The 27,935-nt window shown below is 42.3% G+C and overlaps 1 protein-coding gene across 1 annotated transcript; it reads left to right on the top strand.

Annotated features, from left to right (window-relative positions):
- Positions 1-34: 34 nt before the first annotated feature.
- LOC310797405 (lymphocyte function-associated antigen 3-like) lies at positions 35-27,579 on the top strand (the record flags this gene model as incomplete). Its single annotated transcript, XM_083659774.1, has 8 exons — positions 35-50; positions 9,521-9,605; positions 11,881-12,036; positions 17,768-17,893; positions 19,630-19,793; positions 22,178-22,268; positions 25,043-25,153; positions 27,563-27,579. Exons 2-8 carry the CDS (start codon positions 9,536-9,538, stop codon positions 27,577-27,579), a joined length of 735 nt encoding a protein of 244 aa, XP_083515900.1. The 5' UTR covers positions 35-50; positions 9,521-9,535.
- Positions 27,580-27,935: the final 356 nt, after the last annotated feature.

Here is a 27,935-nt window from a genome sequence, read left to right as displayed (position 1 = left end):
TCATTTGTTTGTATCTTCGTCGTCTCACAGATAACTGTCTCCAGCTAAAGGTATTGTGCCATCAGTTTCTACACAGTTTCCATTCTATTTTACTTTCCTGACTCTATCAGCAGATCTACTTTAACATTAGTGATGTTGTCGAAACAAACTATTTTTATGTCTTGTATTTGTATTGCATTTACTCGCTGTCAGGTGGAAACCTATCTCCAAATTCTGCCTTTTTTTCTTTCTTTTTTCATAAATGCATTTTATGGGTACCCAAAAATAACCTGTGAAAGTTGAGGTACTTTAAACCAGTTCTTTCCTCCTTTTGAAAAATTGCTATTTTTTAGATGCAAGGTTTCCGCCCGACAGCAGCGTTACTGTACATAACCAGGGGTGTGTTCAATCTGCTAAACGGTGTGCATCATATGCTACGTTTTCTGAGTTGAACCTCATGTTTCCTCCAAACGGTTTGCAACAGGCTTTGAGGGATGTTGTCTCTTGTTTGGTGGCCGTGTCAGAGGTGTTACCAGTCAGCAGCAGTGATGTGTATATAAACCTTACTGTTTAAAGAGGCAGAGTGCACAGTGGATCCAACAGACGGCTCCAATGCTTGTGTCACACAACAGGGTGTTCAATGCACCGCCGTTTCCGTTTAAATAAACGGTTTGCTATATTGTCGGGACTGAACTCACCCCAGGCTGGTTGCAGGCAGCTTGACTTCCTGCCTTAAGAGGAAGTGACTGGACCCTCCGAACAGACAGGCAGCACTGAGGAAGGAGAGTAGTGTTAGTTTTCTGCTTCCTCTGCAGTTGAGGCAATACCTGCTCAGAGCTTTAGATTTAAAACAGGAACAGAGACATTTCCTTCATGGGTCACATTAGTCCACCCCTCCTCTCTCTCTCTCTCTCTCTCTCTCTCTCTCTCTCTCTCTCTCTCTCTCTCTCTTCTCTCTCTCTCTCTCTCTCTCTCTGCTTACAGTTTTCACAATTGTTAACACACAAAGAGCGAAAATTCTGCACAATTTGCACAACCTTCAATTCATGTACCAATCACTTGACCCAATTTGGCACTACTTCACACTCGCTTATCTGCATTAGACTCTGACTTTCCTTCTTTACACTCTGATGTCAATTACACATCACTTTGTTGTCAAAACACAATGTTCAGTTGTTGCACACACTTCTCAAGTCAAATCTCAAAGCATCAACCTACAACACACAAATATTCAAATCTCTAAACATTCAGGTCTGTTGAGCAATTTGCAATCAGGACTGCAGCATAAAAGTGCCTTGAACCTCTGTTTTGTTTGGTGAACGGGGGGGGGGGGGGTTACAGTATTGTACTGTTCTCTGTGTGTACCGAAATACTGTAAAACTTTTGTTTTGCTGCATATTTGTGTGCTGTTTTATGTTTGACTATGAAAAAAGTAGGCCTACATGAGACATTTTACAAAAGGAGAAATGGCTCATTCTGCAGAGTCATTGTCATTCATATGGTGTGTTCCATTTCTATGATTGTGTTTTCAATGTTGCACTTCAGTGTGCTGTACATGCTTGGTAGTGTGCAGCAAATGCTTAGTTGTGTGTACTCAATGAATGGTATGTGTGTGTCATTTGAAAATATATTGTACCAAATGAAAACATGAGTTCCATTTTGTGAACAGTGAAGAGATTTGATGGCAAAGAGTCCTCTTGCAAAGAGAGTGTCAGGTTTAGCATTTTGTGTGTCAGGTTTTCAGTTTTGTGTGTGCAGTTTTGAGAAAGCCGTTATTGTTTTGAGAAATGTGTGTTAACAATTGTGAAAAACTGTAATAGTCTAGCAAGTCGTCAAAGAAGGCTTTAGTTTTCGAGTTAGAACAAAACACAACAGTGCTTTTTCCATATCCCATTACTGTTTGTAATGACATTTTCCTTTGATGCCAAATTATATATTTTTTTAATTCTTTAGAACTACACCAATCTCTGAAAAAGAGGCAAATTAGGCCAGTCCGAATAGGGGAAAGGTGATAAAAAAGCCCATAACTTGAGAATGCTCACTCTTATCTTCATCAAATGTGCTGAAGTATGAACCAGGTGTCTGCCTTACATCACCAAAGAGTCAGAATGTAATTTACCTGAAAAAATATTGAAATATATCCAACAAACTTAGCTTTAGTTTAGGTGGAAATTGTATACTTTTGTGGTGATCGGAAAAAAGGACTAATTTACTTTTCCCTTTTTATCAGAAAAACATGAATTGCTGTGAAATACACTGTTACTGTACTGAACTGCCTATAATGCTTTTGAACAAGAACCAGTGGTTGCATGAAGATATCTCATACAGTTTTATTGCAAATGGGGTTTCTTTAGACACCCGTTCTCTGAAACAGCCAAATAGGTCATTCTGAATGGGGGATATAGGTGGCAGAATATCCTATTAGTTAAGTTAAGTTAATGCTCACTCTGCTGGTCATCATATTTGGGTAGGTAAAGACCAGGGGCCCTATCTTGGTACAGGCGATATCCCCTATTTGTGCTTGCGCAAGTGTCCAGGTGTTATGCCGAGTCTTGCACCCCTGCCCGGCAGCAGCTAAACGCATCCCCACCTCACGGGAGCATATTGTAATGATTTATACAGAAATGTAACAGTTTAAAAGTGATATAATTGTCTGGGTAGACGTGACCTCCCTGTTTTCTAAGTTAAAACCGCCCCGAAATATGGCATATATGAACACTTAGAACAACCTCACAGTTTTGTGAAAATAATGTTCATTGACTTCAGCAGTGCGTTTAACACCATTCAGCCCCACCTGCTGGTGAGCAAGCTGATGGATTATGATGTGAATCCTAGGCTTATTATTTGGATTAATGCTTTTCTTTTGAACCGCTCTCAGCAGGTCCGTTTTAATACAGCAGTCTCTCTCCTAAAATGAACACAAGAGGAGGACACAGGAGCCCCCCAAGGCTGTGTTCTGTCTTCCATACTGTACATATTGTACACCAAAGAGTGTCGAGCTTTAGGCTCCACTCACACTTACTTTAAGTACGCAGACGAAAACAGCCCTGGTGGGGTTCCTCAAATCTGACGATGCTTCCCTGAGCAGCTTTGAGGAAGAGGTGGAGCACTTTTCCTCCAAATATTCAACTTTTTTCAGCCTGAGACGCCCAGAGCCCTCTGCCCAAAAACACATAGCCGCAAAGAGCGCTTAAACGCCAGGTGCGGTCCTTGGAAGAGCAGCGCTCCTAGCACGTCCTTACCATAGAGAATGAATTGCAGAAATGCGCTGGCTGCTCAAATACACGTTCCCTGTCGACACTGCCCCTAAAGGGACTTTCCATTTCTGCCAAATGATCTGATGCAGCCACACAGAGTATAGGGAGAGCTGGTTTGGCACGTCTGCTGCCCTCATCTCCTTATGTATATTTGTATACATTTGGGCTTTTTGTTCAATTCTGTTTGTGGGGTGTGTATTTTGAGTGAATTTTGTTATTTCAACTGTCTATAATACACTGTGTACTCACAATACACTGCATCTGTGTCCCTAAACACACATTGTCTCCCATTCAAAATGCTATTTTTGGACCTCCAGCTTTTATTTTTTATTTTTTACAAGTGTGCATCATCATCATCATCATCACATAAAATTGAATAAGTGGGCTCTGTCTGTCTGCGATTTTGGTCACGTTTTTGCGAAAATCATGAAGGACTGCACCCACCCTGCCAATGGACTGTTTGCCCCTCTCCCCTCTGGTAGGAGGCTACGCAGCATCAAAGCCAGAACCACCAGGCTCAAGAACAGCTTCTTCCCGGTGGCTGTGAGAATTATGAACAATGCATAATCACTCTAACGTTATATTCTTTAGTTTTCTCGTATCTAATTATATACATATATATTAATATATTTTATATATAGTACATAGCATGTATTATATCTATATATGTATATATCAAAATGCTGCTCGTGCAATATACTGCTGCTATTTCTCATAACGTTTACCTTATTACTTTTCTTACGTATCTAATTATATACATATATATTATTTTTTTTATATATATAGTACATAGTATGTATTATATCTATATATGTATATATTTAAAATCTGCTGCTCCTGTAATGAATGCTGCCACACTCCTCGCACTTTAATGCCGCCAGCTGTGAGCGAAACAAAATGAACTTTAAGTGGCTCCGTGTTGAGCGAAACATGCACTTTAAACGGTCAATGTGACCAAAACAAAGGAAATGGTCATAGACTTCAGGCGGAGTGGAGGAGAAGTACCATCCCCCCTTGTTAACAAGGCACCATATTGAAAGCGTTAGGACCTATAAATATCTAGGGATAGAAATTGATGACCAGCTGAAGTTCAATGAATATGCCACTGCTAAGGTCAAAAAGCTGCATCAGCGATTGTTTTTCTTACGAAAACTGAAACTGTTTAATGTTGATCATTACATCCTGCAACTGTTTTACAAGGCTATCCTTGAGAGCATCCTGTCCTTTGGCCTGATCTGTGTGTTTGGGAACATGCGCTACCAAGACCAAGCTAAGCTGCAATGCATGATTAAGATGGCGAGCACGGTCATCGGGTGTGATCAGACGTCTGCTGCCCAGTTGTCTAAAGATCTCATTCTGGGCAAGGCCAAACGCATCATCAATGACCCTGCTCACCCCTTACACAGCAAGTTCCAACTCAGCCACCGGGGCAAAGGAAGGATGCTGCAAAGGAAAATTAGAACCACCCGGTTCATCAAGTCCTTTATTCCATCTGCAATCAGAGTGTTAAATGAACAAGACAGCACGAAAACTAAACGTAAAACCTAATAGCCTGTTTTCTGTTTTTTCCTCCTTTTAATGTGTTAGGGCGATGATAACTACCTGTATGCACAGTGCAGTGTAGCCTATCATGTTTTACCTTTTTTGTGTGTGTGTGTGTGTGTGTGTGTGTGTGTGTGTGTGTGTGTGTGTGTGTGTGTGTGTGTGTGTGTGTGTGCGTGTGCGTGTGCGTGTGTGTGTGCACTGCATGGAGACATGTAGTGCACAAAACTGAAATTGCTAGGTCTCACGTGATCTAATGTTTTTATGCTCTTACATGTTTTATTTTGCGCCTTCGATGTCTTCATGTGATTTAAGGTTTCTTATGTTCCTATATGTTTCTATGTTTGCACCTTTGACCACCTGAATTTCCCTATGGGATAATAAAGTTGACCTTGACCTTGACTAGACGTGACCTCCCTGTTTTCTAAGTTAAAACAGCCCCAAAATATGATTCACGGCACCTGCAGCAGGCGCAAATTAGCCATGCCAAATCATCTGCGCCCCCAAAATGCCAGCGCAAACGGGATTTGGGTGGTCTTAAGCACCAGAATTATTCACAGGTGTGGCCAGGCAATGCCTGAGTGTTACATCAATCAAACCAATCAGATTCCCGTCTTGCAATCGCTGTGTTTGCGCGAGGCATGGCATATGCTGTAATTCTCTCCATGCGTAATAGAGTGGACTCACTCGTGCCGAGGACAGAGAGAGATGGAGAGAGCTTGTTGACAGATCGTCTGTAGTGCCAATGACCGTCCGGGTTATGGGATAGGTGAAGGTGAATAGCCTATATATAGGAATGTAACTAAACGAGTATGTTGGCGGTTGAGTTGTACTGATGACAGTAGCTGCTAGTCACCCCCCCCTGTCTTTACGACAGCTACTGTCAGCAGTACAGTAGTGGAATAGTTTGGATTGATTTATTCATCAAACATGTTACTGTCAGACTAACTGTAAATAGCTTACTTTATTGCATTGCTCAGCAGAAATTACCCCCACCTCAAGTTCACTCTGTCTCTCCTGTGCCTATATAATGTTAAAATGCAGAGGACAGCTGTTTCCTCTATGGTTATTTTTCCTCAATCATCTGCAAATGTGATAATTTATTTTAACTATAATTCCATCCACAGACATTTCGAGTTATAGTCTGGAGGTCGAAAGGTTTGTACAGTGGTGTGAGGACCATCACCTCATTGTAAATACAAAAAAAACAGAGGAAATTATTTTTGATCCAGGGCACCTGGGGGATCATTCCCCAGTGTTAGTCCACAATGCCCAAATTGCCCAGGTCCATTCATACAAATACTTGGGTGTACATATTGACTGTAATCTGTCTTGGAATGTCCATGTAAATTCTGTGTGCTCTAGGATCCAGCAGCGACTGTACTTCCTGCGACGACTCAGGGTGTTTGGGGTCGGACAGAGGATTTTGTTATTATTTTATCATGCTGTTATAGAGAGCATTTTTCGTTACGGTATGTCTGCTTGGTTTGGCAACTTACCAGTTAAGCTGAAATCACAAATAAATAGACTGGCTCATACTGCAATGAAAGTGATGGGGGTGAGGGAGCACCCCTCCCTTCAAATACTCTTTGAGGAAACTGTAATCAGACAAGCTAGGAAGATCATTGCTGACCCCTCTCATGTCTTGTATTCAGAATACGAACTGCTTCCATCTGGCAGGCGTTACAGAGTCCCAATCAAGAACAAAAAAAGACACCTCAACAGATACAAATACTCTTTCATCCCCATATCAGTCAGTCTCCTAAACTCAGGTCATAGGTAATGTATTGTTGATTGTACTGTAAATTATTGATGTTTGCACTTTGGTTGTGTATTTGCACATGTCGGCACTGGTGTGCTATGCACTATTGTTTTTTTGTTGTTGTTTTTGTTATGGCACTGTGTACCTATGTGGCAGCCTGTATGTCCAAGACAAATTTCCCTCGGGACAAATTAAAATAATCTTGAATCTTGAACAAGTAACACAATGACAGAATGTATGACTGTTTTGGTCATGTTGAGTCAATTGTGTTGTATGTAAGACATCTTATAAGCCATTATTTTACCGTCTAATTTTCCTTGAACAGAAGAAAGTTGCCAATTGTTGCACTTAACTCATTGAGTGCCAGCCACTTTTGGAGAACGGACGCTCCCAGTGCCAGAGTTTCAGAGCGTTTTCAGTGATTTCTCGAGGCCCATAGAATATTGTGTGATATTACTATGTAAACACCGAACACGCAAAAAGAACGATGAGACTCTGTTCTATCATCAGCAAAAACAGGTTTATTGATATCATTTTCCGTTCTTTAGTTATCAGCCGGAGAAGATAGCTTGATTTAACCAAAAGCAGCCGTTTTTTTCTAGAAGCTGAGATAATGAGCCTTTTGTGAAATTAAACATTTCATGCACATCACTGACTGAAGCTAATATTTTCTGATGTAGTCACACCTCAAAAATAATTTCCTTCAATAGAACAGCGAAAACCAAGGAATTTTGTTTGGCAAAACAATATTTTTTAGCTGCAACCAGCAGCGCTGGCCCCTGCGTGCGCTGCTGGTTGCAGCTTCTTGCTGGTCTTGATTTGCTGCTGGTGGGCATCGGATATTCTGGCTTGCGTTTGCCAATCCTGTCCTGCTGTCTGGGTCTGTCTGGGTCAGTGTTGTGTGCTGCTCTGCGTGCCCCCCCCCCCCCCCCCTCCCCCTCAACTGCACACTCCGCCTCCGTATGGGAGTGTCTCTGGGGCTTTCTGCTGCATTTGCTCTGCACTGAAAAGTCCGCTACATCCAGCTTTTTTACAGCGTTCCGCATGTATTTGTCACCGGCTCCCATGCTTCCAGTTGAGAATAATAACAACTAATAACAAAATCATGCAGATGGGCTATCGCAGCGGACACGGAGGTGCTCAATTGTGGCAGCAGATTGGCTGCTGCAGGCACAGCTAACGTTATGCTTCATGCATATCGATGCATACGGATGCGATGCGATTTCCGTTTCCCCAACGACTTCTTCTGTGTTTTTTACTCCACTTTCTCTAATCTGGAGAGCACTGTCGCCACCTAATGGCTCGGTAAAATAGGTTATACACATTCAACATGCCCCAAAATTTTACAGGAGATAGATCTGGCTTTGATCGACATCCCCCCGTCAAAAAACGCAATTGACGACTTTAGTCGTCATTGGCACTAAACGTTACTAAATCAATTGACGACTAAAGTCGTCATTGGCACTCAATGAGTTAAGAGGTGCTTTTCAAAGCTCTTAGCGCAAAGTAATTGCGTGCATGCTGACGATAGGAGAATGCAATCTGTCCCCACATTTTGCGCGGAAATGCCTGGTTTGGCACGTGGCACGCCTACCCCAAGAATCTCCAGTACAATTACCCCCAATTTGCATTGTGCAGACGCAAATTAGCGTTTTTGCGACGATAGGGCCCCAGGTGATTTCCAACATAATTTAGTAAGATTCTAGTAAGGAAAAAGCAATTATGTCTAGGTGTTTGACGCACAAATTTAAGATAACTCCAGCAACTCCAAAAATCGCGATCAAGGGACACGGCTGCAGCTCGATTTCTAAGATGTCGGATAGAGTTTTAAAGAATATGTCCCAGAATGAACATAATTTGTGACAAAAATAAAACATATGACTAAGGTTGACAGGGGCGGGCGTGGCTGTAACAGATGTGCTATCGAGCACATGTGTTACATTGGGATACATTTCAGTCTGGCTTTAGAATAATGAAGCCTATTGCAAGACCTTAAATTGTAAGAGACCCAGCCGAGCACGTGAGGTTGTGGAGCTAACCCTATCAATCGCCCCAGCCCACCAATCTTTGGAGAACTCAACACCTATTTCCTCTTGCCACACTGATTTAGCTTTCTAAACAGATTTGTTATTAAATGACATAATGAAGGAGTAAATCTGAGATATAAGTGATCTTTGATTGAGTGAAAGTTTAAATAATTCCTCCCATGGAAGTAAAATTGGCATAGAAGGGAAAGAAGGAAACTAAGAGGTTACACATTGTCATATCTGAAGATAACGGAAGAGATGTGAGCATGGCAAATCATATGTACTTAAAGTAGAAGTAGAAGTAGAAAAAGTAGAAAATATATTGTCCTGGTATAGCTCACAAAAGTAGATTTCCACAAAGAAAAGGTAGAGTCTAAAGATGAAGGGGGGATAGGTGATTCAGAGTTATGGCCGAGAAAGTGAGATTGGATAGGAAGAACATAGCTTTGTGTTCTTTGTTTGTTTTCAAGATTCAAGATTCACTTTAATAGCCACAGTAAGTAATCAGATTACTTAGTCCAAGTATGCATCAATAGGAGAAGACAAAGCTATATAATTTAGAAAACAATCACTAAAATCTAAAGTGCAGTATTTTAAAGTAACATTATGAAGAAGCTGTCCTTGTGACGAGAGGTTCTGGCCTACCACCAGGAGACCTCAGTCTCCTGCCAGGGGGGAGGGCCTCAAAGAGTTTATGTCCTGGGTGGGAGGGGTTGGCCATGGTTTTCCAAGACCGCTTCAGCATCCTGGTAGTGTGCAGGTCTTGAAGGGATGGCATCTAATCATTATAATGCTTAAACTTTTAAATACTTCACGTTTCCTCCATACTGTAATATATACTGTTATATACAGTACTGATTTACTGTAATATATACTGTTATGTACACTACTTATATACTAAAATATATAGTGTTTTATACAAAACTGATATACTGTACTGTAATATACTTTAGGTTACAGAGAAGAGGATGTCGCCTTCTGTCATTCTGACTTGGTTGCTGTGGGTCTGCCTGCAGGCTGCAGAGAGCCACGAGTCCCGTAAGTTTGGATTGATTTTACAGGCTTAGCTGAACACTGATTATTTATTTATTTATTTATTTATTTATTTATTTATTTATTTCACATAAAGGGTATAAACTGAACAGAAGCATATTGAATTCACTGGGAAACGGCATTTGCCGTTTTCAATTTTTTTATTTTTTTTATTTTATAAATTAATGACTCCTGCCAATAGATCTCGTAATTCTGAAAATATTTTAGAATTATGACAATTATGTCATAATTCTGCAAATATGCAAGAATTCCGACATAATTCTGACGTAATGATCTAGGTAAATCCATATGGTGGTGGGGATGATTTCAGTAAAGACCAACATGACAGCCTATTTAATTTGATCAAGATTGATTTCTGTGTTGGTTTGAGACATTTGCAGATACTAGAGACTTTGAGTGAGTCATTATTTATAGACGTTGTGCTGCCACCTCAGGACTTCAGGGTTGAGGCCTTGACATTGTGTTATTTCTCTCTGGAGCCAATATGCTGATATAGAGTAGTGCTGCCTGGTCTCTACAGCACTATAATCTCTCAACATACATGTAGACTGATATGGTTTAACACGTTTGGGTCAACCCTAATTGCAACAAAACCAAACTCAATGGATTTTGTTTGCTCAATATGTTCTAAATGAGAGAGTAAGGAATCCTATGAGGGAAAGCTTTGAAAATTATCTAATGATCCTACCAAAACAGAGACTACAGTTTTTTGAAATTGTATGTTTAATTGTGCAAATGAGGCATAAATATACACACATTTGCATATATTTCCAAAACAGAAATTTGAATATTGGATAAAGCCAGGCTCAAAATTGTGGGAACATAGACACGCACCCGTTTTTAGAAGGGTGGGAGTTTCGAGAGGGATGGGAGAGGTTAGGGTTAGGGTTAGGCGTGGGGGAGGGGTCCTCGACAGCCCCCTGACCCGACCACCTCTAACCCTAACCCTAATCCAGACCCTAACCTTAAACCTAACCAAAAATCCACACAAAAACCATTTTCCATTTAACAAATTTTAGAGTCGAAATTGTGAAATATAAATGTTTTTAGGTTGTGGACAAATGTTTCTACTTTGAAAAAAAATGGAGACTGGGTTGCATTTTGTGGTAAAATGCATGAATTACTGACTCAACCTGTTGCTGTAACACAATGGAGCAGCACCACCCAGTGACCTAATCTGTTACTGCAACCAAACAATGTTCCAAAAGCATTGCAAACATATTTGAGACTGTTCCAGTTTCTGCATCTGAAATGTGTTCAAGCTGGTCCATGTGACTCAAGACACAGTCAGGCACTTCTCACGCCTGAACTAAAAATCATGCACGTTGTTAAATTGCCCCTCACACACTCATAGGCCACTAGTGTGCATGTGAAATGTGCCTCTACATGTACACATCCTCATCATTTAGTATGAATTATGAGAAAAGTAATTCATTTAAAAAAAGCTATTTTCCCCACCAGGTGAATGCAATATGAAGTGTGGCAGTTTATCCTAATAATTGTCCATTTTCCTGTTGCTGCCACAGCTGGTCTGAAGTCCTACAGACAGTAAACCAGCAGGTAGCCTCCTGTAGGAGGTTCAGACTAGAGATGAAGTGGTCTACAGACAGTAAACCAGCAGGTAGCCTCCTGTAGGAGGCTCAGACCAGAGATGAAGTGGTCTACAGACAGTAAACCAGCAGGTAGCCTCCTATAGGAGGCTCAGACCAGAGATGAAGTGGTACAGCACGACTTAATTCAATAGTCAAGTACTGGAAAGGACAATAACTCACAGGAAAATAGAAAACAGTAGAACATAACAGAAAAGAGTTGACAGCACAAAACATTTAAGAAATACTGATGTATTATGTATCAAAATATCATTATGTATTAGTAGTATTACATTTAGTTTTTAATACCTTGAAATATCTACAATGTGTTGAGATGACTTCACTTTTCCAATGCAAGTCAACCTGTTTTAACGTCACTAGTTAAAAATAAGGTTCTAATCTTGAATGTTGATGATGAACTGATGTGTTCATCATCAACGGCCGTTTTTAGGATCATTAAAGGACAACTGATGAAACTGTTTCTCTCTTTATGTCACAAGATGCTGACGAAGACAAATATCAGAATACAGTCAGAACATCAAGACATGCCTTTAAGTCTCAAAGCAGGTTGGATGTTTAGCTGAAGCATTGTTGCTCCGCCCCCTCTGACACTGCCAAAACACACGCTCACATTTAAAATGTCACAGCTTCCATTCTTTTTGTCTTTGCAGAAAAGCTACTCTATGGGAAACTAGGGGGCAGTGTTGTCCTCAAGCCAGACTTGTCCTCTGTGACTCGTCCCATCACTCGTATACTGTGGAAACATGGAGGTGACCTTGCCATGGAGTGGACTCAAGGGCAGATGGACTCCTTCCATCAATTCAAAGGTAAACTGAGACACAGGGTGATTTAAGCTCAGATGTAACAGGTGGAGGGAGAAGTTGTTCTCTCAGATGTATGCTGAATGGTGCAGTAGCTTTTCCCACGGTGCTGGGCCAGCGTCATGAGATAGAAAAGTCAGGACAGTCAGTCAGTCAGTCAGTCAGTCAATTTCTAGTGAACAGAGAATGTACCATGTACCACACAATGCAATACTGTCGTTTACCAAAAGAGAAGAGGAGTGAGGTAGTGTCCAAAACTTATTTGATCGTTCCCATATAGTTCACTATATGATAATTATAAACACTACATAGGGAATAGTGAGTGAGTGAATGTGAGAACCATTTCAAACACAGCTTCAGTTAAACGTGCAGTATGTCATTTTCTGCCGCTCACTCAGTCAGCCACTCAGTCAGTCAATCACTCACTCTCTCACTCAGTCAGCCACTCAGTCAGTCACGCACTCAGTTAATCACTCACTCACTCACTCTCTCACTCAGTCAGCCACTCAGTCAGTCACGCACTCACTCACTCACTCACTCACTCAGTCATAGTCAGTCTAGTTAGTGAGTTTAGTGGGAAAATGCTAGGGATATGAAGGTGCTAGGGAGTCAGGATTCAAGGGCTGGGTAGGATAAAGGCCCAATTATGCTTAATATGTTAACTATGGATAAGGATGAAGCCTTCTGTCCGTACTCTGCGTTCATTTCGTGTGTAATTCTGCATGTTTTCTGAAAGCTTACAGATACGGATGAAATGGAGCAGTACCACACACACTAGAGATGCGCGGATGAGCTTTTATGCCATCCTAATCTGTGTGTATGCATGAACCAACCGCCGGCCATAAATCCGCGCAAATTATTTCAGACTATTTATAGATCCGTGCCCGCCATGCACCTGACATTTCACAATGCTATAAAGGGAGCGAACTTACGGTTTCTGCTGCCGTTGGTGCGATCGCTGCAGTCCAAGACTCCAAATAAACTTCCATGCTGTATTATGTCCAGTCCACCACTTGCCCTCATGTAGGTTACTCAGCTAACGCTATAGCTTTAAGTTTAGTTTGCTGGATTGCCTCATTGTATGGGAAAATATGAACGCGTCTTCTGTTCAAACAAGTCTTCAGCGGAGACTCCTTTTTGAGGGTGACATCATTGACCATATAAGGACTGAAAGTGGAGCCTAGCGACCTGGCTATTGTTTTGTTTACGGCCGTGGGTCCTTTGGGGGATCTACAATAGGCGACTAAGAATGTGCCTGACGAAATTTTTTGCTTAAAATACGTTCATAGACTAGAGAACGTAATTCATATTATTTTTCCTCATTAATGATACATCGTTTCAACCGCCCGCAACCCATCCGCTATTAATCAGAATGTTTATTTTTATGATCCGGCCCGCCCGCGGGGCGGGATATCCGCGGTCAGCGCGGTTATAACTGCGGCCTGCGCATCACTAACACACACACTCACACACACATGTGTCTCTCTACTGCCCACTAGTGGATGTGTTGCTTAACATGGTACAAACATGAAAGACGCATGGTATGTACCTATGTGGGCATTGACAGTTACATTGTTTGAAACAGACACATTTATTTTCATATGGAAATGGAGCATAAATGAGCTCTTAGTGGCTAGGGGGATACGGGTGGTGTTTGAGGGGATGGAAAAGGGGCCATAGGGATAGGAAGGTGGTAGAGTCGTGGTTCGAGGGGTGGGTAGGATTAGTGGCTAGGGGGAAGGAATATGGGTGGTGTTTGGGGGAGGTGGGGGGGATGGAAAAGGGGCTGTAGGGGGAGTGGCACCATGGGCTTAAAGGTTTGCGCTTTTAATAGATTTATTTACACCGTCCAAATAAACAGCACAGACTTAGAGGTCAACAATCACAGTGTTCATTAGGCGTTGGAACGTCGCTGGTTCATTCCATAGACCAAAAGACATGACTTTATACGAGTAAAGGCCAGACAGAGTGATGAATGCTGCAATCTCACATGCTCTTTTTGTCATTGGGACTTGGCAGTACCCGTTAAGAAGAATTACAGAGATTGTTAATGATGGGTTGAGAAGCTAACCCTAACCCTCAGGAAAGCTTTGCTGTTTTTCAACCAGATTTGTATCCTTACAATGTCAGTAGTATGAGCAGATGGGCAGTCTTTACCTTCCCTCAGTCGACCCTACAGGGAGAGCTCCCAGTTCATTCTCAGACAAAACTCTCCGTTATGACGCAAAACATGTCACAACAGAGATTCTACATGCGGAAGCTCTGCTCGAGGGCTGTCGAAGCGGCTTTTATTTTTATTTTATTTAACCAGGTAAGTCATTAGATAGATAGATAGATAGATAGATAGATAGATAGATAGATAGAGTACTTTATTCATCCCCGAGGGGAAATTCTGGCGTTACAGCAGCAGTAGCATCAATGACAGTAACAAGAGCATCAATGACAAGAGCATCAATGACAAGAGCATCAATGACATTAAACAATTAAACAATAAAAAAAGTTACACAAATAAAATAAAAAGTTACACAATTAAGGTAAGGTGCAGAAACAGCAGTATTAAAATATTGCAATAAGAAAAGAAACAAACCAATACGCGAAAATATACAATATACAATATATACCACTTTACTTCCACCGCCTTTACATCTTACGTTTCCCAGAAACTGTAGGTAAATTAAATCAAATCAACTAAATACTCCTAAATAGTATTGAATAATACTATTATTTATATTTCTATTATTTCTATAACTAAACTAAAGCTGTACAGTTTGTTATTTATATAATGATTGATATGACTATACATACTATACATAGTGAGTGTGCAATGTGGGCATGTGCACAGTGCATTGGATTCAATGTTCAGGAGGGCGGTAGGGAGAGGAGGGCCCTCCTCTCTCTGAACAATTTCTTTTTTACAATGGCTTCCAGGGCGGCTGTTATTGTTTATTCTTATTTTTTAAGTATGTGCACATCACATCAGAGCGTTAACAAGCCTTAATTACTTGCAGCTGGCAGGGGCAGAGTTTCTGCAGGCAGACAAATGGAGAGGATATATTTCTCTGTGTGGAAAACATAGGGCCCTATCTTGGTACAGTCGCTATCCGCTTTTTGCGCTTGCGCACCTGTTTGCGCGCGTTAATGCGTGCCTTCCCTGCAGGGACGATAGCAGTCCGCCTCGCGCAAGTGTAAATTTATGTTCCAGTGTATGCCAAGTTTTGCACCAAATGCATCCCCACCTCACGGGAGCATATTGTAATGATTTATACAGAAACGTAACTGTTTAAAAATGATATTGTCTGGGTAGACGTGACCTCCCTGTTTTTAAAGGTCCCATTCCGTGCAAAAGCTGTTTTTACTTGTAAATGCATATATACTGCTGTCATCCCTCCCTGTAATGAGTGGTCACAACCTCAGAACTGCCAGAGTTGGATTTGTCCCTATCCAGCTTCCCCCTGCAGTCTCCTTCAAGCCACGCCCCTTACATTCTGTTCCCCCAGACGGGTTAATGTGACATCAGTCGGGTCCTCAAGCATAGTGCGCGCGGTCTCTCTCACACAAGCTACCTCCACCATTTTGTCTATAGCCACAAAATTAACACTTCTAGCTGGAGCGACGCCAACTGTACGTGATCCAGCAACTGCGGAGGTGCATTGGGTAAGTCTAGGCATTTTGAGATGTCCTCTTTAGCGTAGCAACCATTAAGTTAGCGATAGCTCGTTGCTAACGTTAGTTGTGGACACAAGCGTGCTGGTCCACAGACGCTAATCTGATTGGCCACTGGGAGCCTGGGGCGGGCTCTCCCTCAGCGGCCAATGGGAACTGTTAGTTCTGAATAAATTATAGAAACAGACCATTCTTGGGACGCAACGAGATGAGGAAGTGACAACTCCGTCAGAACAAACGGGGTTGCTATATTTTCGACAAATTAATCCAGAATCATGTTTTATGGACCAGAGACACACGTTTTTAAGAGGTTACAGCTGCACGAATTGGGACCTTTAAGTTAAAACAGCCCCAAAATAGGGTGGGGATGCAATTCTCGGTGGGGATGCAGAACTCGGCATAACACCGGGCGCAGGTGCAAATTGGAGGTGTGCCAAGTCATCTGCTATTCTCTGTGCTCCGCAAAATGCCAGCGCAAATGGGATTTGGGTGGTCTGTCTTTACCACCAGAATTATTCACAGGTGTGGTGGCCAGGCAATGCCTGGGCATTACATTAATCAAACCTATCAGATATTCCCGTCTCGCAGTCCCTTTAATACAGTGTGCGCAATGCATGCTGTAATTCTCTCCATGCATATTTGGATATCTCACAACAACGCCATCACATCATATGCCTGTTAAGAACATCTCTGATTTGATGCAATTCAGGTTCTTTTGTTGACTGGAAAATAGAAACGTGTTTCCAACGGGGAAACAGGGACATTTGATTGACAATAATATTGCAAGTACAGTAGGCTACAGTGCGTAATGACCTATCCAAAAGGCATTCCCCTGCACTGCGCTCCGCAGCACGCAGAATAATGGTGCGCTCAAACGCAGCGGGGTATTTTTGAGGTAAGAGGTGCTTTTCAGAGCTCTTACCGCAAAGAATTGCCATCTTTATGCCTGTTTTTTTCATGGGGCATGCCTAACCCAGGCATGCCCAGTATAATTATAATGGGCACAGAGGTATATAGCACAGCAGGAAGAGTACCAATTCACTTCGGCACACCCGCAATTTGCGCTGCGCTCTGCGTTAGTGCAAAAATACTGCTTTTACGATGATAGGGCCCATAGAGAAGGTAAACACTGCCCATCTGCTTATATTACATAGATTATAATGACACAAAGTAGGTTGATAATCAGCAAGGCATCCCTTTAAGAACTCTGTTGAGAAGCTAACCCTAAGAAGCTAAGAGTATTCAAGGTCTGAGACCATGGGCCTTCTCTCAGAAATAGCATGGAAAAAGCTCCATGAAAAAGTTGCCTCACTCTTTCAAATTCTTAAATGATCTATAACTGAAACAACTAAAATAATTCACTCACTGAGCCTCCTCTCAAACTGTTGGAGCCCCCCTGGAGAGGCCCACCTCCCACTTGGGATCCTCTGAACTGGGGGGTTATAGTGTTCAGGCTAAAATCAGACTAGAGTAGAATATGACAGGGCAGACTAGGCTGTAGATTAACTAGATTCCTTGTGTTGTAGTTAGTTCCGGTTAATGGCTAGAGTGGTCAGATTGTCTGAACTGCTGCTCATCTGGCCTGGCCGCTCTGCTGCTAGTTCCAGTGTGCCGCTGCTACCTGGGGCTGGGTGATAAATGTCAACTAATTTCTTGCTTATTCAAGTATATTCAAGTAAAATACAGAACCTGATTGCTCAATTTTACTGTCCCCTGTGTCTATTCATGACCATATCGCCTAGCCACAGCATATTCTATCTGTTCTGCTCTCCCCTCCCCCACATTCCCATGTTCCCTCCCCACCTCCTCCCTTCCCTGTTCTCCTTCTCCCCCACATTCCACCCCCCTTTTCTCCCTTTCTCTCTGTCTCTCTTTCAATCATGTTGTTATTATTACTACTGTAATTGTTACTGTTGTGTCAGCTAGATTTAGCTAGACATATTATCTGTGAAGTCCTCTGAGACATGCTTGTGAATTAGGGCTATACAAATAAACTTGACTTGACTTGAAACCCTAACCATGTTAAGAACTCTGTTGAGATCCTAACCCTAACCATGTTGCTGCATATTTGAAGATCGTGGTGAGCTGAACACTTCAACTGGAGAGCTGAGGATCAGAGGATTGACCAGAGGAGACAGTGGATTGTACACCCCAGAGATCAACAACTACGACAAAAGCAAGATTCAACTCAAAGTCATCTGTAAGGGTTTTATTTTGGCAGTTTGACCAGTTTTAGGTGGGTGATGTGGAGTTGTGTTTTGTTTTCCCCTCAATTCACACTTGGTTTTAACCATCTCTGTTGTTGGGGCCTCAGGATTCTACTGTGCCTAGAATGCAATATAGGTATGATTTGATCACATGCCCTATTTGATGTTGGCATAGCCATGTTAGACAAAGGTCAAAGCTCTGAGATGCTTCTGAGGGACAGTAAAGTCTGCAAGGAGTCAAGCCAGCACGGACGTCCCCATTGTGTCCCAGCGTCTGCAGACCTACAATCTCAACTCACATCTGGATGCCACAAAACCCAGAGAGACCACCACTATGGCACCAGAGACACTCCTGCTGATGTCCTGTGCAGGCACCCCAGGATAATAAACACTGCCCCCAAACCTACGGTCGTATGGGCTGTCCTCAGTTCAAATCTAAGACATTTTATTGGCCAAAATCCAACTCTCATTTAAATTGAGCTCTTTCCTAAAAACTGAGGAGAGACAAAGAGAGAAAAAGTCAGTTCTGATCTGGCCTCAGCCGAAAAGCTGAAAGAGTCTCACTTGGTCCCCAGTCCCGCACAAGCCCCACTCTTCTCCTCCAGCACACGGGCAGAAAACAAGTGCACCACGGCTGGAAGCAAGCCAGCCTGCCCGCAGCAAAGAGAACCAGCAACATAGTCTAGATCAGGCTGTGTTACTGTTTGCTCTCTCCCTCCGAGAATGCAGCCAGCGCTTGAGAGGATGCAGCCCTAAATGAGAGTTTCAAGAGACAAGCTTGCATTTAAGTCATCAGGCTCTATTCTCCCCCTGGCCTTAAATTTGCGTTTATGTCTGGGCGTGGTGCTATTATTGGGCGTGGTCACGCACATTCCCTAATTTTTCCTTGACGCTAAAGCCAGATTGTGCGGCGCTAACCATTTAACCACACCTTTTTAAGTGTAGAATTATGTGTATATAAACACATTTTGTTGTTACCCCGTTGAAATAGTGTCCCATGGGTCCGTCTGGCCATCAGTCATTCGGAGCTCGGCAGCTGGGCAGGATGGCGAAGGCATGACCCGCCCATCTTTGCCTCTGATTGGCGCAGGAGACAAGGAGAGACGCAGGATAGGATAGCCAAGTGAATGTGATTGGATCCACAATGCTTGACGCTAGGCCAATCAGAGGCAGAAAAGGGCGGGTCATGACTTCACCATCCTGGCACAAAAATATTGCACACATCACAGAGACGTAGACGATTGCTTAACTTCCGGTTGAAAGGTCAACATGGGTAAACTGTCCAGACATTTTATTTATTGATAAATTGTTATTTATTGTTATAAGTTCTTCTTGCCTTCACTGTAAAAAAATAAATAAAAATAAAAATAAATTCCCCTCCCAAAAAGGGCACTTTTGGCATCAGGGGAAAACGGGCAGGTGCTCGGGCACCCCTAGCACCCCCCTCTGCACGTGCCTGCTCGGAAACAGGCCTGGGTCCCTGATGTCAAACCACTGTATTGTTTTAACATTGGTTGTGCCCAAATCCCCCCTTCATGTCACATAATGTTACAAGTTTGTTCATGTCAAGTGCACATTAGGCTTATGTGGAAAAACAGTCTGTGAGTCTCACTGTCTGTCTGTCTTTCTAGCTGTCTGCATTGAGACAGAGAAATCAAGAAAAAAAAACTGCATGTGATTGATCCTGACTGCAACAGCCTTTTTCTCCTCTTCTCTCCATCAACAACAGCTCCTGTCTCTAAACCCACCATCTCTACAAGCTGTGAACCTGATTTGTCCTCCTGTACTCTCTGGTGTAACGCAATCATCACAGATGCTGAACTAGTCAGTTACACCTGGTGGAAAGACGACACGAAGAAGATTGAGTCACCCAGAGAGCAAATCATTACAAAGGTACAGTAGTGACAAAGTGTTGGTCCAACTCTCTTCCTGTCCATGTGTGAGTTAGTTAATGTCCACTTGTAATATCAGGGGAATAAACAATACATTACTTTACAGGAATAAACAGAATCATTTGTTCAGCTTGCTTCACATATTCATTACACTAGCTTGTGGTTTTCGTGGTGATCCTGTGTTAGTGAGAATGGAAGTGGAAAAAGTCTGGTTGACTTTAACCACCTGTACTGTATTTGTGAGAAATGAGTGGTACCAATTAATCAAATGTGGATTCAAACAAACCAAAAATCCAAGGCTTTCATAACAATAGGAGTTAAAGCCACAGGACGATAATCACCAGGTTCCTTAGGACACGTTTTCTTCTTTGGAAGAGATGTGTTATATGTGAAGTCTTCCACTTTGTAGGAATTATATGAGTGTCCATGGAACACTGAAGAATAGGCTGCCACACGGGTGCAAGCTGAGCTGCAAAGGTTTTCAGAATAAAGGCACTGAGATGATCTGGTCCTGTGGCTTTCCTCTGATTCAAATGTCTAAAAGTGTTCCTCACCTGCTCAACTGAAACATTAATTCTATCAGACTGCACAGGTAGGACTGAGCTGATGATGTTCTCAGCATGATCTGAATTGTTTCCTTTATCAAACCTAGCAAAGAAACTGTTCAACTGATTTGCAAAATCGGCCTCATTATCTGCCACCAATGCTTTCCGGGTGGTTGACAGTCCAGTCATGCTTTTCATGGTGTCCCATAACTATTTGGTATTTTTGCTTTTAAAAACCTTTTCTAGTTGTAGCTTATGTGCCCTCTTTGCATCTTGTAGTTTCCCCTTTAAATCTTTTTTTATACGCTTTAATTATCCTATGTCCTTGTTCCTGAAGGTGCTTTTCCTCAAATGAATAATGTGTTTTACATCATTAGTTATGTACATCTTGTTATTTGGATATATTTGTATCTTCTTGGTTGGTATCACTGACTGTACACAAAAGTCTATGTAGTTTGTTGTTACTGTAGATGTCTCATCCAAGCAGTCATGATGAAACTCCTCCCACATAGTAGTCAAAGCATGCCTTTAGTTCTTCTATATACTGTCAGGTGACCAGACTCTGATTATTTTTCTCTCTGGTTTGTTGCTCTTCAGTTTGGATTTATAAGTTGGTACAAGATGGACCACATTATGAGTTAGCTATTGGTGGTCTTATCCTATATGCTCCCTCCACGTTTACAAAGCATTTATCCAAGAGTTTATTCTTCCTTGTTTCACCCTTCACATACTGCTTAAATCCTGGCATTGTTATGTCCAGTTTGCATTGGTTCATGAATGTCTCCAACCACAATTGCTGGGGCTCTGGATGTTGTTGCTGCAGCATGTTCAACAGTAGCTGCTGCTCGCGTCGCGTTGCCACTGGGAGGTGTGTAGACAACAAACAGCAGCACGCATCCAAATTCCCTCTGCAAATAGAAGGGTCTCAAAGTCAGGTACAAGATCTCAACGTCTTTATCACAAAACCTGCTGTTCATGGTGTACTGACGGCACCACCGATCATTAATATATATACACAGATCCTGCGGCCCCTGCTTTTCAGGAGCTGATTTCTCTGTCTGCTCTCACCAAAGTGAAGCCGTCTATTTTACAGGCAGAGTCCGGTATTGCAGAGTGTAAGTTTCCGTGTAGCACAGCAATGATGCCTCCCGAAAATCAGAACAGTACCTGGTATGAGCGCAGATCTCGTCCATTTTGTTGTTTATTGACCGCAGGTTTGTGAGGATCACAGATGGAAGTGGTGGCCTTGTGTGCCTTGCTCACAGTCGTCTCCACCTCTCCTTGTTTCTTTCACCGGCCTGGTCTTATCAGCTCTGGTGGGATGTGGATAGGAGCCCTGGTGTCAGCATGGACCACAGTCCCGTGCAGGCAGTCCCCTGAGTTGCAGAATATCTTGCTTCAAGCAAGGTTTCTCTGCTGTATACGAGCGCATGCAGGGCGAATATCCCCGACTCGTCTGTGTCCACACGCCAATCCATATTCCAGCGTGTCTGTTGCACGTGCAACCACAGTCCCCATACCAGAGGACAAATAATCCACCACTTGTACATAAACATATTAGACGACATTCAACATAAAACAAAGAGAGAAACAGAACGCCTGTACACAGTTCACAGCCGTGCCGCACACCGGAAGTCAAACCTTTACGTTTCTTGATGCTTTAAGCTGCTGGAGTGTCCTTGAGCAAGGCACTGAACTCCTTCCAGCTTCAGGGAACTGCTCTGCAGCTGAGCCTCACATCTCCTTTAATCAAAGGGTGAAGACATCAAGTAAACAGTATTCAAATTAAACTGTGATTGGTTTGTGAACTTTGAGCTAATTCTATTTCACTGATTTATAGGTGGATTTGAACTATACGCTGTTCAGCTGTAAGGTGGAGAACCCAGTCAGTGAGGAGGTCAGCCAACCCATCAGCAACCCACTGATCCCCAGTGAGTTACCTCACTTTAACAACACATTACATGTTACATCTCTAAGATTTAACTTTTGTTCTCTTGGTGACACCTATGGCCATTATGTCATCAGTGTGTGTGTCTGTCTCTTGTGTGTGTGTGTGTGTGTGTGTGTGTGTGTGTGTGTGTGTGTGTGTGTGTGTGTGTGCCTGTATGTCGTGTGTGTGTGTGTGTGTGTGTGTGTGTGTGTGTGTGTGTGTGTGTGTGTGTGTGTGTGTGTGTGTGTGCCTGTATGTCTCTTGTGTGTGTTTGTGTGTGCATGTGTGTGCCTGGCTGTCTCTTGTGTGTGTGTGTGTGTGTGTGTGTGTGTGTGTGTGTGTGTGTGTGTGTGTGTGTGTGTGTGTGTGTGTGTGTGCGTGCGCGCGCGCACTGTCACTGATAACATCATCACTGATGTCATCAGTGTGTGTCTGTCTCTTGTGTTTGTGTGTGCATGTGTGTGTCTGTCTGTCTCTTGTGTGTATGTGTGTGTGTGTGTGTGTGTGTGAGTGTGTGTGTGCGCACACACGCACGTGTGTGTGTCTTATGTGTGTCTAGGTGTGCATCACTGATGATGCCTCTGACATCACTGATGATGTCACAATTTATGACATCACTGATGACATCATCACTGGCCGACTTTGTGTGTGTGAGTGAATTTATGACATCACTGAGGATCGCAGGGATGACGTATTTTTGTAGGCTTTATCCAGAAATCGCCCCCATTTTGGTTCGTCAGTGGAAAAGCCTATGGGGTTTTAGAATGGGGATTTCACTTAAATGCATATAATACTGTAAGGTCTGTCTGTGGTTAACAAAACTTTATGCAAACGCGAGTTTGTGTTCAGCATGATAATCTTCACAAACGTGAATAACTTGTATGCCTTTTGAAGCGTTTTCTAAAAATCACATTTAAAAAAGCGCATTTACGTTCCAAAAGTCATAAAAGTTATTCACGTTTGTGAACCTCATCATGCTGAACCCAAATTCACATTCCCATAAACTTTTGTTCACCACAGAGATTATTTTATGCATTTAAGTGAAATCCCCATTCTAAACCCCATTCACTTTTCTGCTGACGAACCCGGAAGTATACTTCCAGACTCATTTCTGCGGGTCTAAATGTGATCAGGGATGGATGGGATCTGGACAACACCAGGGGTTTCACAGCAAATTGATGATTTGTTAATCTGAATTACTAGATTAGGCTGTATATACCTATAGTCTATGGTATCGTAGCGAACCAGAGTTACACATAATGTGGTGAGCAATAGAAGTGTCTCCCCTGTAGATAGGAACTGATGTGTGGGAGTGTTACCGGGGGGGAACACTATGCTGGTGGGAGACTTCCGGGAGACAGAGCATGCACGGGTTCAGTCTCCAGATACCGCCAAAGGGAGAAGCAGCTAGCTAGCTATGTGCGTGGCAACCGCCTAGAGTTGTAATATGACTAACTGTAAATAAAGAACCCTGTACCAGCAAGAAGCCTCCGACTCATAAATATCAGGAACACTACAGTATATACACTAAGCATATTTATTCACTAAGCATTACTTTTTTTCAGACAGGTAAATACTGGAACATCGGGGAGGCTGATCCAAGCCCACAACATTAGCTCAACACTGCAGTGCTAGCCTCTGCAGTGCTAGCTAGCTAACTAGCATTACATCAGGCAATGCTACAAAGTAAACACACACAAAACCAACACAACGTAGCCAAATAATAATAACATGGATGATCAGCTATATCGTTGCTAACATGATAACTACCCAGCGAGCTAGCTTACCCGGCAATTCAGCAGCAGTGCCTCGCTCCAGTCTGCGTCTCTTTTTCTGAGGAGGCCGCACGTATCCTAGCCACAGTTCAGGGAAAGGATTCTCTTTGGTTGGCTTTTTGTCCACAAAGTCAAAGTGGTGAGAACAAACAAAAACGTCGGCGGCTTCTTCAGATTTAAAGCCTTCAGCCACATCCGTGAATCCGAATCCTCAACTGGTTTTCGGTAGAAGGAATACAGTCGAGTGCAGGGACAAAGCCGTTTGGTAGCGGGCTGATGCTCAAAACACTGTCGATCCAACCACTCGTTCAGGCGTTTTCAAGATTTCAAGATTCAAGATTTTTATTGTCACTCCGTAGTACAAGTATCACGTGTGAAATTCTTGTGCTGTAGGCTCCGTTACAACATAGTGCAAAAAATAAAAGATAAATAAATAAAAACAAGAGGCAACAAGCAATAAAGCAGTAAGACACGCCACAGACAGTAATTTAAACATAATTAAACATAATAACATTCTGTTAGGTGCAAATAGCATATACCTAATTAAACATACTATTGCAATGTGGACGGAAGCCGGGGACATATAAGGCTGCTATGGCGCCGCCCTAGGCCAGCGCTGGGGAACTTGTTTATAGAGAGACAGGCAGAGCGCAGGCGCTGTCTTTTCAGCACCGCAGCACACAGGCAGCTGAGGAACAGAGAGAGGGAGAGATGTGTCATTATATCATAATATTGTCTTCGGGCCCTCGCAGCGGGGTGGGGCCTGAATGTCACGGGCCGGGCCGGGCTGGGGCCGTAGTTTCAGGCGCTCGCAGGGCTCTACAGTGATGGTCACATATATATATATATATATATATATATATATATATATATGTACACACACACACACAGACAATCAAATCCCAAAAAGGTTGGAATTGGGTCAAGCTTTCAACTACATAGATACTGTGTCCATGTAAACAGACTTGTAAACAGACTTGTTGCTGTTATTTTCCTGTAGAGTCTGATGGTGAATGGAAACGGAGAACAGGGAGAATAGTCATCATCTTCATGATCCTGACCATGTTGCTGCTCATCATAACGCCCATTGCTAAATGCATACGCAGAACAGGTATAGGAAGTCATGAGATACTATATTTATGTACAAAATGATTTACTGTGTAAATGGTGTTATCAAACTGATATTTGCCTGTAATTGACAGTATTCACATTTGTGTCGGTTCTTTTTTTTTTTTTTTTTTTTGGGTTAGGTTTAGTTTCCTTATGGCGCCATAGAGCTCAACAGTCATGTGACTGTTCTGTGACGTCACGGTTCCAGAAGAGTATTTCCCCATTCATATTCTGCATTGAGATTTTGATTATTAGTCATATTCTCATAACCACCCAAGGTAGACTTACCATGGGCAAGCTAGTGGTGAAACAATGGTATATCTTCCTGTAGAAGCCACAAATCTTTTTATTCGATTTCATGGAGAAGTACTACACTACCCACAATTCTACAATGTAATATCGACGTCTTTGATTGGTGGAGCTCGCTGTATGGTCATCTGTGATTGGTGCCCTGCACTAATTTCTCTCTCTGGCTGTTATCTCTCTGGCTAGGCTACGAACGTAGGTCACAGCTTGTTGAATAAAAGGGCTAAAACCGCCACTGAGTGACTGAAAGTATATTTTGTTATCCAGTTCAAGTCACGCTCTTTCCACGCCGGCACCTGTTTTGAAATCTGTTATCCGGTTCATTCACTAATATGCACAAAATGTGTCTATCTACGATAATGTTAGCCACTCTGGGATGATGTATGTTTGTAGGCTTAACCAGAAATCACCACCATGTTGGTTCTTATAGGGGGAAAAGGCTAATAGGAGGATAATATTCACAAATGAGGACCACCTTATGACTTTTTAAAAGTTTTCTGAAAATCTGATTTAAACACATTATGCTTCAAAAGTCATAAAAGTGGTCCACGTTTCTGGAGATTATCCTGCTGAACACAAATTACCACCATAAACGTTTGATAACCACAGACCTTATTTCATGTATTTAACTGAAATCTCCATTCTAAAACCGGTAGCCTTTTCCCCAAACTAAAGTGCTACTTCCGGACTCATTCCTGCAGTACTCTATGGCGACCGCTCAGACCGCTGGTCCGGCCCACTGCCACACAGAGTGTTCTCCCATTGGCTGAAACACTCTGTTGCTCAATCATCCGCTAATCTGATTGGCCATAAATGCCGCAATGGGTTATGGGATGAGTAGTTTCTTCACTCTTACGATATTATGTACACATGTACCCAGCACTTCTTTTCTGTTTTTCAATGTTTTTTTTCAATGCAAATGAATCAAATGTTTTATGGTCATGATTCTCTGGAAGGTCGTTTTGTTTGGTTCCAGGCTTAAAACTCTGTAGATGAAGGATTTCTCAAAACATGATTGAGAAAAATGAATCAGGAACCAGAGGTGACATCACGATGCCACGTGACTGTTGAGCTCTATAAAGGTTTCTCTATTCCCCGGCCTAGATCCTCTTGTTGCACCTGTCCTACAATGTCCCTATGTCTGTCTTAGAGCTTATAAGCACCTGTCCTACAATGTCCCTATGTCTGTCTTAGTGCTTATAAGTTGAACTTCCTCTCTTGAGTTCCATTTCCACCCTGCTACCACAGGAGGAGCTGCACTCCTGACTTCCTTACATTTTGTGTGATCTCAACCTACCTTTACACATGACATGTTGCCATTTGAAAAAATTACACCTTGTCCTGATCATAGTGCTATTCATCATGACCAACTGTGGTCTGACACATATAGCGCCCCTTGCAAACAGGTAAACCTATATGACGTTTGGGTGGTGTAGCTATAAGCATTTAGCAAATATGCCTCCCTTAGCTGGGAGTTACTTCCTGTTTGTACTAAGTTATTTTTTTCTGTCACAGCCAAACGGTTCCAAGTATCTTCTGTCATACAGAGATGATGTAGGCAGTTGAAATATTTTGTGTGTAAAATCTTTTTCAGAGGAATTAAAATAAATCGTTGCTTTTGCAAGGTTAGCCTGATGGTGGCGCTATGTGAAAGTGAATTAATAACAGAGTTCCTCAAGAATACCATTGCAGTTATTCAGTTGGTCATATTGTGATATGATACATATTTGCTTCTCTAACATATTCTTTATGATCATTATTTTCCTGCAGTAAAAAAAGAAAAGGAAGAAGAAGAAGAAGCAGGTAGGTACCTAAATGACTCATACCATTCTTCCTGTTGATGCTCAAAGTGTTGCTGAAATCTGACAGACAGAAAACTTTAATACCAGCAGAGGTGGAAAGTAAGAGGTATAAGTAAGACTACTACTTTTCCTACTACTAAGTAAGACAATTTCTATGTAAGGGTACTTTACTTGAGTATTTCCTCTTTTTTCTTTTTTAATAAAAGATGTAAGACTTTCTATGCACACAGAAGGCTTATTTCTCCCACATTTTGTTCACAAATGTGTTTAAATTTGAGCACTATGATCCCTCACCCTGCCAGGTGTCAGGGTTTTTTAAGGCGCCCACCAACCCAACCTGTTAAGCCAGTCCGTCCCGTTAAAATGTGTGTTAATGCTGAACCCAACCCAACCCGGTGGCCCGCAAATGGCCAATTTAATGTAATATGTCTCAGGACTCAGGACATAGCACATGCTTGCGCACCCAACGCAACACAATTTCTGCTCCTATAGCACACTGGCAGGCATCAGATACCAAATAGCTATAGGCTACCAATAGCACAGAAGCATCAGTATTTTGGGGAAATGGTCACTTTATATGTAGGCAGGCACAATCACTGGTGAATAAAAAGTTGTTAGTAGTTTTGAGCCCCTGTCAGTCGAGGCTGTAATCATCCTAACTGTCTGTCATGCAGA

The sequence above is a fragment of the Poromitra crassiceps genome (genome assembly GCF_964638095.1).
Source record: "Poromitra crassiceps genome assembly, chromosome: 23".
Taxonomy (NCBI): Eukaryota; Metazoa; Chordata; class Actinopteri; order Beryciformes; family Melamphaidae; genus Poromitra; species Poromitra crassiceps.
Note: the sequence above shows the minus strand (reverse complement) of the source record. Positions and strands in the feature narration are given on the sequence as shown.